The sequence below is a fragment of the Drosophila mojavensis genome, unplaced genomic scaffold (assembly GCF_018153725.1).
Source record: "Drosophila mojavensis isolate 15081-1352.22 unplaced genomic scaffold, ASM1815372v1 contig_19, whole genome shotgun sequence".
Classification (NCBI taxonomy): domain Eukaryota; kingdom Metazoa; phylum Arthropoda; class Insecta; order Diptera; family Drosophilidae; genus Drosophila; species Drosophila mojavensis.
The window spans coordinates 2351956-2365553 of record NW_025318726.1 but is presented as its reverse complement, the minus strand read 5'-3'; the positions used below and the strand labels follow the sequence as shown (position 1 = coordinate 2365553).

The window sequence follows — 13598 nt, the reverse complement described above, 5'->3', positions numbered from 1 at the left end:
GGATTATAAAAACAATTATAAGCTTTATTTTTTGTTATCCGGAAAATTTGGTAAACCTGCCAACAAAGGGAGTGTACTTTCAACAACAACAACAGTGTTAATAATAAATTGAATTCCGCCTGAACCTTTGCAGTTTTAATTCAAGTGTGTTTTTATTATCGAATATGTCAATATTCATCGATAACGGAATCGACTTTTGATTTGCTTGCATTCGAGTGTGGTCGGCAGCCAATATGGATGGAGTGTTTGGGAAGGGAAAATCGTAAAGCCTGAAATAAAAAGTGTTTGGAATACGTATTTTTGCTTCGATTTAACATTATGCTTTTGTTTGGCGACTAACTAACTCTAGTTAGTGGTTTGCCTAAATGAAATACAAAAATTATGAGTGGATATTACATTCGATTTAATCTAAGCCAAATATACATATGTACATACATACATGCGTATGCGTGCTTACACAAAGTTGAAGTTGCGTATGTGTACATAAACATGCATACGTGTATGTAAATTTTTGTTTGTTTGTTTTTAATCAGCCACTCAGGTTAACTAAGTACATAGTATCTGTCAAACACTGATTATAAACATTAAGTCCATATGTACATATATACATATATATGTATATACATATATGTATATATACATTTATTTATACGTATATTTGTTTGTAGATGTATAAATATATATTTATATATACATATGTAGGTGTTTACATTTGTATTTTTCTACCCAAAGGTGATGAATCTTTGAGGGTACACACAAATATTAAAGATTTCAGTTGCTCGTGCGCTGCAGCTGCTCACAGTTCGCTTTTGACGAGTTAAAGCTTTAAAAGCTACTGTCTCCAGCTTAAAAATTACTTTTAATGTAAAGCTTAACTAGACAACGCGATTCCTTTTAGTCTTTGTTCAGATTTTACCGCGTATTGTATTTTTTTTTGGATTACCGTGATTAATATAATAAATTTTATTAAAGTGACAAAATTCGTTAAAGTCAGAGTCGTAAAACAAGTTCAACTGGCTTATAGTTTACATAGTATGTATTTGCGGTTTAGAATAAGTGTAGCAATAACTAATGTGCATATTAAACTGTATCTGTTTACTGAAGTACATACATATATATGCTATAAATAAATATAAAAAAGCTTATATGCTTCACATATATCCTTGTACATGTATCCTTATGGTCAAATTAAGTGCCGCACATGTGCAGTGTCTCATACAAACATACATATTTTTGGTAACTGTCTATCAATAAGAGCAGATATATATGTACATATGTATGTATGTGTAATCGTGTAACAACTGTAATGTATATAAGTATGTACCGTAAGTACTGAAACGATTAAAATAGTGACCTGTTCGTGAGTTCGCGGCCAGCAGCATTCCATCCTGGCTATACGATATGTATGTTTGTCTGTGCTTACTTACATAAATATGTAAATATCATGAATGCACATGGAGAAATAAATTAATACACCAAAATCGTTAACATATTGCTGCTATCGCATGCACTTTTTAGCCAATATGAACGCTATTTGGAAAATTGTGCGAACGTTTGTTTTGATTGACAATCCGTCACATGCGTGAGGGGCTGAACGTAGGTCTCATTCATGTGCATATGTATGTATGTATGATGTTCGAATATGTTAATATGTGTAGGCTTGTTCAACTGGTGAGCTTTTGTCTTGTATGTTTGTATGTTTACAAATGTTTGTATGTAGTTAGTTGTTAATAATAATGCCAAATGTTGCTTAATACTGGTAAATTACCCTTTTACGCATTTGCGTGAATACATTTTCGATAATTGATTAGTAATGTTAAAAATAGATTGACAGGATACACATTCTATATGTATGCATGTTTAAAGTATTAATAGGATTAGCATATATGTATGTGTATATGTATACATATACTTTCAAATATACATACATATGCATTAATTTGTACCAAATCGCAAGAAAAGGACATTTTTTCGCTTAAAAAATACCGTTTGTGTTATTTTTAATTTAATTCTGAAAGTGTTAAGAAGTTAATGCCAAACCAGTATAAATATTTTTTTAATTTATTTTCGGACAATGCGTTTAATAAATTAAAGTAATTTGTATAAAACATATTAAAGTTTTATTATATTCAATATTATGTATTATAATATTATTAAGACAAAACAAATATATAAAAAAGTGAAATTAATTGATTAAATGAGCAAAACTATTTCAAAGTAAATACAGACATGCATATGAAGTTCTACTGAAAGTGGTATGTATATATGTATGTGCATATTAATATATATCAATCGCACAATCAGTAAAACTTTAAGCACTTCTATTTGTAGAAATGTGTATGCACGAGTAGCTTAAGAATAGTAAGAGATCTATTTATTTTTACAATGCAAAAAAAGTTCCTTGATTCATGAAAAAGCATAATTTTAGCAAGTGTTTACTTGGAATTTCAGTTATGTGAGCAAGCAACATACTAAAAAAAAATATATATATATAAACATATATATTCTTGGAATTTTTGCTTAAAACATCTGCACAATCCATTGATAAAGTTTTTTGAGTGCTTTAACAAGGCGTGTAATTTAGTGCTTCAAATTAAAATCAATTTTGTAAACAAACAAAGTAGAGAACCCGCATCACTATACAATAAATAATTGAGGATAGATATATTTGATGATAGATTTATTTGAATTGGTTTCAGAGTATGTCAGAGTATGTCCAGAGTATGTCAGACTGATATATTATTATATAATACTACACTAACTTACGCATCCAAAGAGACTTAAATTAAGGGTATTGACATGGGTTGAATTTACGATCTATTATTGGCTTTACAATAGAAATGATAATCGGGTTTCCTTATTTCCATCTTATCGGCTCGTCAACCAAAACGAATACATATGTGTTAGGTATATGTACTATATTCGTTATTCAGACTCGGCCGGTGTTCATATTAATCATAAGTAGTAGCAATATGTGCTTGGAGTCAATATATATAATTTAAATAAAACATTGAGTTTTCTGTATTTGTCTTGAGTCTGTCTCAATATATCACAATTCGTGACAAAATTGAAATTCTTTTTACTTGTTTGACCTATTGTTCCCATGGCATTGTTTTTGTCGATGCTCACAAATAAACAAAATATGTGTACAAAACATACATATTTGTACATAGAATATATATATGTAAATGACAAAGTTTATATAAATACCCAACGTTTTATTTATTTGCATTTGTTGTGCTGATAACGTATACTTATAAATATACATATGTATGTATATATATTTGTGTGTGAGTGTATGAGTACATATGTATATTGTATTGCACATGAATGTTTGTATCTTTGTGTAAAATCTACGGCAATCTGGGGGTCAAAACTAATGTATTAATTAGTTTCTAATTTACATACTATATATAAAAGAATACATTTACTACATGATCTCTATGTCTTTGTTCTAATATAAAATGGAAACAAGCCGCTCTTAAGAAACAATATGTGACAATTAGAAGCTATTTGGTAATTCTATTTTCAGATACGAATCTAGAAATTGTAGGAAAAACAAAGCTTGATTTCTGTTGATTAAATTCAGCTGACCAGTATAATATATTAGGCCTCGTTAAACTCATATTAACGCAGGCAGTATGTATTTATTGAAATTGCATATGAGTAATTAAATATATGTACATATATAAATATTTCTTATAATTTATATAAAATTTTCAATATTGTATTTGTCGATAAGGCGCACAACCACTTATAAATATGATTTATATAAAGTACAAAGGAATTAGAGTGGATCCGAATCTAATAAAAATGGGGCAGTTGATGTACGCTTATATTGAGTAGATTCGAGCAAATGTCGAAATGTCCATTGGAATGCACATATACAAAATCAGTTAATCACTCATAAATCAATTCCATGAATTAGAAAATAATAGTATGTCCACCCTAATTGCATTGTTAGCAAGTACAGCCCAATCGATCGATCGATCGTTGCATCGATCGCACAGTGCTTGGGCTTAATCTATTGCGATGAGATGCGAATCAAGAGCTCTACTGTTCATAATATTATTTACCCAACTATTGACGCCTGTAGAAATTACTGCGCACAATGAGGACGCCAAAAAGCAAGTTCCGAATGAATATGAAAAGTATCATCGAGACGATAGTTTGCTAGATAAACTATTAAGAATAATCATTGAGCCGATCACTGTGGCGGAAAAGGGGTCCGACAATGATTTCATATTTCGCGTCTTCAGTCTATTTGGCGATGTCATAACTGAGCTAGTTCAAGCTCTGGAACTGAATGTCACGCAATCAATTCGTCAGTTGGTCTTGCGAAATATTGAGCGAGCGAAGGGAGAGGTGGCTAGTGCTGCCGAAAATATTGAATGGGCATCCCAGGTTCTCAATAGTAGTCTTATCGATCGTACATACGATGCACATCAATGGCATAGAAAGGTCAGCGAGAAGCAACGCCTTGTTGATAAGCTGCGGCTCTATAGAAGCGTCTGTCATCTGCTGGACGATTTGATTGCCTTAAGTTCCATGCAGCTCCGTAAATGCTGCGATGTCACCGTGAAGCCGGTAATTACGTTCTGTCGAAGTTTTCGTATTCTACTGGCCAATGGCTCCAGTTATATGGCTAATGTGGCTCGTGTACTGAATCATCTTAATTTTTGTTTGGAAAATAATTCATCTCATTTGGAATACACGACGCGATGTATTGATTTTCTTAGTGACGAGATCTCAAATCTCATTCAAGGCTTCGAGAATTTAATTAGCAAACTCCTAAAACTATTGCACCTGAAAATTTTATACTCCAAATGTTGTATTTCATTGGCCCTGGTCGAAGAAATGGAATATAATAAAAATGTCATCCCAACATCCTAAAAGATTTTTGTTTTATTTAAGTGAACTAACACAAGTTGACAACAGTAAGACGGGAAGGATGTCTACAAAATATCATTAAAATTGTCTATATCTATGCAGCAGTATTAACTTAGTATTTAAGTAAAACGAAGCTTTAGTGCTCGCAGCAGCAAAGCGTTTTCCCATTGATCAATTAAAGCTCGACTTCAGCGACCCCTACCTGACGCCGGGCTCAACATTTAAATGCGAGGAAGACTTTGAGTGAAATTCGTCCTATATAAAGGGCAGAAGCTGCAGTAATTCTTCAGTCGTCGAGGCCTGGTGGTGGTGGTCAGTCGTGCAGTGCAGTAAAGTGAAGTGAAGTGTGTGATTGTTCTGCTAAGCAGTAAAGACTCGGAGGAAATACAAAATGGAAATACGTAGAGGAAATACGTTGAGGAAATGTTTGTAAGAAATATTTGCACGAGATATTTAGAAGAAATAATTAGAGGAAATACAGAGAAAAATACTTTGAGGAATATAGGAAATACCTAGAAGAAATACTTTAGAAAAATACTTGCAAGAAATCACACATACGAATAGACGGACAGGCAGGCTGGGTTAAATCGACTCAGGTTGTGGATATATACTTGAAGTCTGCCACGCCTCCTTCAGCCTGTTCCATACATATATACCCATATTCAATAGGTTCAGGGTTCTTAATTTATTATTATTAAGATTTACGTTTAACTTGACGGGGCGTGAAAAAAGAAAAAATCTAATTATTTTTTTAGTATTTAATTATTCAAGACTTTGTAAAAAATAACAATATAACTTATTATATGTATATAAAAACAAAAATATATTAATATTCTGTTATGCTATAAAAACATTGCTTTAAACTTTTATGCATTTGGCTGCGTGGAAAGTCGAGCGGAATACAATTGTCCTGTGCTTTTACTCCAGTTGGCGCCGCCTCTTCAATGTGGTTTTGGCGTCGTTGTCGAAGGGCTGACACTCGTCCATTTTTCATTCTGAGGTCATAGAATATTTCGAGCTCCTCAATTTTGGTGAACAACATTTCGAAATCTTTTTCGGCATTTAGTAGAAATTTGCATCGGATTTCATAACTTCCCAAATAAAGACAGTTGAAAAGCCGTTGAATACGAAACTCGAGCTGTCGCATAACATATTTGCTCGTCAGCTCGGTCATGGCGAACACATCGAATGCCACGTTGAGGCCACGTCCGGCTGCGCACTTGAAGATTTGGTCGGAATAGTGCTTCAGGAACTCCATATACTCTTGACAGCAGCCTACGTCACCCTTAAAGTTCCAATTCTGCAGAACGAATCGCTGGACATCGGCGTAATATGTGAAGGTCTTTTGGGTAGCGAGTAAAATGTTCTGCGTATATTCTAGGGCTTCGTCAATGATCTCGGAAAACATGATGTGAAAGAATTCCATTTCTGCAAAATAATTAGTTAGAAGCATTTTGACTGGAATCGGCTGCGTCGATGGTATCTGTCGAAGCTGCAGCAATAGCGTATAGCTTGAGTTCTTCGCAAATTCGTAGGAAGTTTCGGAATCTCGTGCAAATATTCTAGCTGCATCAGCTGCTGCATAGAAGAACTCGGACAATTCGTGTAACTTTGTTCTCTGATGCTGTGTATTTAGCTGATTTTCATGTCCGAGCGAAAGAACATTTGACATAGTCAGATTTCTCTGAAGATGCTCTCTGAAGTTTCTCACTTGATTTTGAAAATCTAGCTTGGAGTTCTCCGCTGATCGCATCGCATCGTAAAATTGCATCGGTATATAGTCCCCCTTAATCGCCTGCGACCATTTGTCGTGTCTCGGAATGGGCCTGCCTATGTATTCACTTGATTTTATGGGCTGTAACGCGCCCACAATACATAACAGCCATAAAGCTAGATAGTTCCAGTGGAGGGTCATTTACTGCAGTGGGAGGATTGAGGAAATTTATATATTAATATTCAGTTATCAATTATATATAATTAAAATGAATTACTTCAACTTTTGTTCAGATATTGGCAACGTCTATTGACACAACACAAAACCAAATGACAGAATATATATGTGGATACAAATATAGAACATATATGCTGTAAGCAAAAGTATTAAAGATCTCTGGATCTAAATATAGCATATGTTTAAACTGAATCGAATTGAATGAATGAAAACATGAAAACCCAAAACAATGGCTATTAGCTTAGTCTAGTCTATATTATGAAATATAAGAATATTATTTATTCAATATTTTGACAACCATACTGAATTTTTTACAGAAACAACTTGAAAAATATTCAATTGCTATTATATGCACATTCAGTTTTATTTCTGTCGCTAAACTTAATTTCTAGATTCATTAGGCATACGAATTTATATAAAGCGCTGAAATCCTAAGCAACTGAAAACTGATTCATTTGACAATGATTTAATACTATATAATAAAATACTTGAGGATGAAACTAAACGTTCCCACTTCTCAGACTTATAGCCAGGATATTTAAAAGCTATTTATATATGTTTTATATCTTTATATGTACATATATGGATATACTTTCCGCCTACAGTTTGATTTAAACAAAGAAAAAAGCAAAAAAATAAACAATAAATACAATCATGAAGATTTTAAAATAAAAAGCGAATTAAACAAAACTGAATGTCTGGTTTCATACAAAAAAAAAAAAAATTAAATTTTGTTTCATTCACAAAACCCCAGGTGAAGGCAATAAAAAATAATGAAACTAGCTAATGAGCTAAAGAGTCTGGGTAAAGTTATTTTCAGAATAAAAGTAAACATAAACACAATTCTTAAACATCCCGAAGACTATATAAATGTGTGTTTCGAAATTCAGAAATGGTTCTGCGACTAGAGGTTGATCAGGAAAGAACATTACAATATCTATTGAGTCCGCAGTAATTGCATATAATTTTTATATCTACTGACACGAATTTATATGTAATTACCTGAGTTAAAAGTTCTTTGATAGACGGAATTATAGTGGTAAAATAAAAATAAAAAAGAGTTTACAAAGATATTTTTATACTCTTAACAAATTCCATCATTATTTAACGTATATATATTAACGAGTTTAATTTATATAGTTTTGTTTTTTTTTTCAGGAACTAGGAGAGACCCATTCTAAATGCAACTATGCGCACATACAAAATCACATTATGTCAGATTTGAATACTACGAAGGCAGCAATTCTTAGCGTCCCAGATCCGGCCAGAACTTTGGAAACTGTTGACCAGGCGAAAGAAAAGGAAGATGTTCAAGCACACGGTAAAGAAAAGGCTGCTAGCTATAGCTGTGATGATGATGACGACGATGTTATCATTGTTGAATTACTGCAAGGTTGTGAGCCCGAAAGACCCGAAACGACCAATACAAAGTCAACAATACTGTTGGACAATCAGTTAGAGAAAATGCATATTGAATCTGAAGATTTGAGTCGGGAATATTCCACTGATTATAAGAAGCCAAATATGCAATTTAACGGAGCCAAGGTGCATCAAAACAAAAGGCCTGCTAACGTTGGAAATCACGATACTGAAAGCACAAACAAAAACAATTTCGTAAAGGAAAGCACAGTTTCTCAGAGCATAACCGTACGCGTTGCAGAGTCTTCAGGGTCCAGAAATGAATCCGTTGAATCTTGTGGCTCCAAACAGGGGCCTCCCACTCTGCTTAAATCCCAGTCCCTGGACCTATACAATGAGGATTGTACGGGCTTGAATATTGATCAACAACACAATCGAATTCTTCCTAATATCACGGAACATCGGACTGCTGAGAGCCAATTGAAATCAAACGACGAGAATGGTGAGCAGGGTCAAGGTGACGGCTTGAACAGATCGACTGGAGAAATACGTCAGCGTCCAACACACCGCCCAAACATTGCGACAGCAGTGTTTCCAAGCACAGACTCTCGGCCAATTTATCCGAATGTTCCATATAGTCCATATGGCAGTCCCTTCGGAAGTCCTCGATCAGTACGGCGTAGACCTCCACTACGTGAATCCCGACGTATATCTATTGAGAAATCGGGAAGCTTCCTTCAACTAAATCAATACAAGCTTTTGGATCAAATAGGACAGGTATTTGACATCTAAGTTGTTGACAAAATGATTGCTTAAAATAGTTTTGATTGGCAGGGTTCATACGGTCTTGTGAAGCTGGCTTATTCTGAAGAGGATTCGACACATTACGCTATGAAGATTCTCTCCAAGAAGCGTCTGTTGCGACAAGCCGCGTTCATGCGTCGCGGTCCGAAGCAAGCAACATCTCCGCTGGATCGGGTTTATAGAGAAATCGCAGTGTTAAAGAAACTCGATCATCCAAATGTTGTTAAGCTAGTGGAAGTGCTGGATGATCCAATGGAGGATTCGCTTTATATGGTTTTTGAGCTGGTTAAAAAGGGTGAAGTTCTTTCCATACCCACGGACAAACCATTGTCAGAGGAGCGTGCACTGAGTGTGTTTCGAGACTGTTTACTAGGACTAGAATATTGTAAGTATGGGGACCCGGTGGTACCTCTGGGTGTGCTCTAATCTCTTGTCTATAGTGCACTATCAGAAGATTATCCATGCGGACATTAAACCTGGAAATTTGTTGTTGACCGAATGTGGACATGTCAAGATAGCTGATTTGGGAGTTTGCAATGAGTTTCTGGGAGAGGATGCTACAATGAGTAATGGAGCGACAGGTGGAACGCCAGCGTTTCGAGCACCTGAAACCCTTGTACTGGGCAAGGTCTGCAATTAGAAAAATATTATATCACAATGTGTTCAAATATGTTTTCCTTTAAAATAGAATGTGTACTGCGGTCGGGCAGCGGATATTTGGGCCTTGGGAGCAACATTATATTCCCTCGTTTATGGAAACGTTCCATTTATAGCTAACACTGTACCCTTGTTGTATGACAAAATACGAAACGATCCAGTTGTATTTCCAGGACAGCCGAAAATCAGCGACGAATTGCAAGACTGCATTTTGCGCATGCTTGAAAAGGATCCAGCAAACCGAATAACTTTGCCACAATTAAAGGTAGACCCAGAGCACTGGTAAAGAGAAATATATATGTGTTAAAACTGTATTCTTAGATGCATCCGTGGGTGACTAATAACGGATCTTATGTCTGTCCAACTGAAGACGAAAACTGTTGCCTGGTACAAGTGGATGATGAAGATATTAATTCTGTTGTGCGCAGTATTCCAAAGCTTGATACGCTTATCTTAATCAAAACGATGCTCAAAAATCACTCCTTTGTAAACCCCTTTATGAGGGGCATCTCCGGAAGGGCACCCCAGCCAGGCGGTTCCAGGCTTGAGAAGTTTGTCAAAGCTGGTAGATCCAATTCAGCACCTGGGTCGTATCACATACCATTGGACCGGTAAAACACGTACAATTTTATTTATTTCTCTTTTTAAAATAATTTCTATATTTGATTACAGGGAGCCATCGATGGATAACGTACTTCCGTCGCTGACTGAACATTGTTCTAGTCAAAAAAATGAAGAAACTTAATCAAATGCGAAAAATGTTAATCAAATAGCCAATGATATTAATAATACCAGGGACCGAAAAACACATTTAATTATATGCACATTTTTAGCTACAAAATATAATTAGGGAAAATTGTTTAATCATACATAAAATGCACAAAGCGAGTTTCTTGATGAGCAATACATTATGCCCTTCATAGGGTATAATGGGTTTGTCATGTGTAAGGCATTAATGGTACAAATACGTACTACTACATGTATAATATACATTATCGATCACTTTGGCTCGATTCGGCTTTTTATTGCAGGCAATAAATCTGTATAGAAAGTTAAGTAATTGCATTGAACCATCATTGTATAATTAGAAACATATCTCGCACACACCCGATGCCTGCAAGCATTGATAATACTAATATATATTTTAAATCCTATGTTAGCTATTAATTGAAAATAGTTATTACGTCTTCTGCAAATATTATTTGTCTACTAACTTCTGGCTCGGTAGGCTCTGTTAAGTTTTGTTATCTCAATTTATAAATTAAGGGTTTTTTTTTGCAGGCTTCAGGAGTTTAAATGTATTACGGAACCAATTGTTTTGTTTTGTCAATATATATATTTCTAGTGCCTTCGTCCATCCTCTCTTGTAAATTAATTACAAATTGTTGTTATTGAATATATATACATGTACTTCGTATAGTTAATATATATAATATCCAGTCTAATCAAATCTAACCAGGTAAAAACAAAAATTATTGTTTCTGTGTGATATTGTATGCGGTCTTAAATCTAAAAATCAACTAAGTTAAAAAAAAAAAAAACAAAATTGGTTAAATAGACTTAATTTATATATTCCTAACATTTACTGTCGTTGATATCTTTATAATGCATTATAATTATGTTTAAGAAATTTGTCAAAGTCCTTAATTCAAAGAGCAGTTTTAACTGTATTATAAAATTTTGTTGTATGATTAAATATATAATTTTAAATTTATTTCGAATTTATAACCCTATAAGTTTTCATCTATATAAGGACTGCACCAAATTTGTTCAAAAATGCTATGAAAACACAAAACCATAAGTTATTAAGATATATATCGAAATATACAGAATCCTTTGAGTTTTGCCATTTCTGTCATAACAAAATTGTAGAAATTTAATCAAACTAATTTTGTTATTTCCAAACCTGTTTAAAAATAGTAAAAACTTTTCTTTTTTTCACATGCTCAAATGCTGACATTAGAAAGCATGCCTAAATTTGAATTGTGATATTTTTAGTATAACTTAGGAACTATCTGAATTGTATCAGATCGCTGTAGAGTCCATATACTGGGATGATATTACATGACCTATTTATAAAAATAAAGGATGAATAGATTTCAAAGAATCAGATATCAGTAGTTAAGTTTATTATATTGAATTATTCTTTATAAAAATGCATTTAATCAAAGCCCATATTTAACTCTCTGAAAAGCGACTATTGTCAAATATAAAATTACAAATGTACATTTAAAAACATTGATATGCACTGCAAAAAAAAAAACATTTGCTTGAACCAACATTTGTAATTAAATTAATCAAATTAAATTAATATTTATAAAGGAAATAGGCAGTAAAGAAAAGAAAATAATCACTAATAACAAAAAGTTCAATACAATTTGCTTATGAAAATACAAGTTTAAATATTTAAATTTACTTAAATTAATATGATATATACGATGCTTGCTTTACGCATTGATCGCTTTATCCGTTCAAAATATATTTCCATTCAAAAAAGCTTTGATATAATCATCTTGTCAAGTAATTAAGATCGAACGGGTTTTCTCTTAATTATTACTTAAAATATTGCATTCAAAATAGTGTAGAATAATTTATATCAAAATCAAACTGCTACTCAACGGTTGCGAATGTTTTTACAATAATTCCCATTAATTTATTGGCTAATAATATTATTATGCTTATGTAATTTGAGTTCGTACTTGTTGGAAAGTCAGGAAAATCTTTAATTTTGTTTTCTAAAATTAAGAAACTGAAAAGCTTTAGACTCTGTAATTAAGTTATACCAATTTTAAGATAAATTTCCAGATAAGTCTATGAATGTTGTGATGTCTCAGCCAAAGGTCCAACGGGCAATGTCACCTATAATAAGTTACTTTATTAAGAGAGTCTATTAAATATAATTATAAATATAATTGATAATAAAATTGGTGATAATAATATAAATTGAATAATTTCATTTATTGTAGGACCAGCTTAATATTAATTGAGAAATCTAAATTAAATATTCAAAGATATTTTGTGAAATTAGTTTTGGGACCAACCAACCAGTGGCACAATCATACAACGAATTACTTTATTTAATAAGCATAGTAAATAATATTATTTAGATATAAAATAATATTAATGCAATATTTCACAACACTAGCTTCTCACACTTGATTGGTAGTTGTAAAACAATTTCAATACTATTAGACAAATTTTTCATTTATGTCATTCGTCCTTAGGCATTGCACAATTTTTAATAATACGCCAAGTAAATAAATGCACATATATCTAAATATACCGAAAGCTGCGTGTTTTGGGCAGGGATATAATATCATTTGTAGCGCAAGTACATTTAGCTAATTGATGTTTTCAGCACGTAACGATCTTGGCATAGCAGCCTCCGACACTACTTACTGTCTTGTAAAATTTAAACGATTTTGTGTTTAAATTTGGGAATTAAGGAGGAATTAGATCTGCGGCTGTCCTAAATTTTAGTTATATCAAAATATACACCCAGCCATCCAGTAAGCTTTAAACTCTCTGCAAGCAGTCCTGATTACTAGGATCGTTGAAAGTCCTAGATATCTTAAACGTGCTATACTATTTTCAACAATATAAGATTAAATTAGTTAGGATATTACGACTATGACTATTAATATGCATTGAACTATTCTACTTTTCATAGCTATTAGGTGGTTATGTCGACATCAGTTTGGAGCTAAAGAATCAGGCCTCAGTAGAGGACTTTAACCAATGTTGCTAAAAATAAAAACGTTAGGAAGAGAGAGGTCCTTTTACACTTTTTTATATTTAAATCAATTGATTTTTTAAACATTATATTAAGAAAAAACATAGTTGTTCTTATTTTAGTCCCGAAATTGCCCCATAGTTATTGTTATGGCGCGAAATGTTATAATTTATTGTTTATTTGTTTTACATTAGTTAATGAGTC

At 33.1% G+C, this 13598-nt stretch overlaps 2 protein-coding genes across 2 annotated transcripts; one reads left to right on the top strand and one right to left on the bottom strand.

Annotated features, from left to right (window-relative positions):
• Positions 1 to 766: 766 nt before the first annotated feature.
• Positions 767 to 11638, top strand: LOC6572325 (calcium/calmodulin-dependent protein kinase kinase 1). Its single transcript, XM_032729751.2, has 7 exons — positions 767 to 1032; positions 8000 to 8977; positions 9035 to 9389; positions 9445 to 9632; positions 9693 to 9926; positions 9983 to 10272; positions 10334 to 11638. The coding sequence occupies exons 2-7, from the start codon at positions 8054 to 8056 to the stop codon at positions 10404 to 10406; spliced, it is 2064 nt and encodes a 687-aa protein (XP_032585642.1). The 5' UTR covers positions 767 to 1032; positions 8000 to 8053; the 3' UTR covers positions 10407 to 11638.
• LOC26527557 lies at positions 5693 to 7522 on the bottom strand. The gene is made up of 2 exons (XM_015166348.3): positions 6882 to 7522; positions 5693 to 6808 (listed from the first exon to the last, which is right to left on the bottom strand). The coding sequence occupies exon 2, from the start codon at positions 6803 to 6805 to the stop codon at positions 5717 to 5719; it is 1089 nt and encodes a 362-aa protein (XP_015021834.1). The 5' UTR covers positions 6806 to 6808; positions 6882 to 7522; the 3' UTR covers positions 5693 to 5716.
• Positions 11639 to 13598: the final 1960 nt, after the last annotated feature.

Bases quoted from the DNA above. Each gene is read 5' to 3' on its own strand.
- LOC26527557 (XM_015166348.3), bottom strand. From the start codon at position 6,805: ATGACCCTCCACTGGAACTATCTAGCTTTATGGCTGTTATGTATTGTG.
- LOC6572325 (XM_032729751.2), top strand. From the start codon at position 8,054: ATGTCAGATTTGAATACTACGAAGGCAGCAATTCTTAGCGTCCCAGAT. The intron at 9,633-9,692 runs GTCTGCAATTAG...CCTTTAAAATAG, and splicing joins AAACCCTTGTACTGGGCAAG to AATGTGTACTGCGGTCGGGC. The intron at 10,273-10,333 runs GTAAAACACGTA...ATTTGATTACAG, and splicing joins TATCACATACCATTGGACCG to GGAGCCATCGATGGATAACG.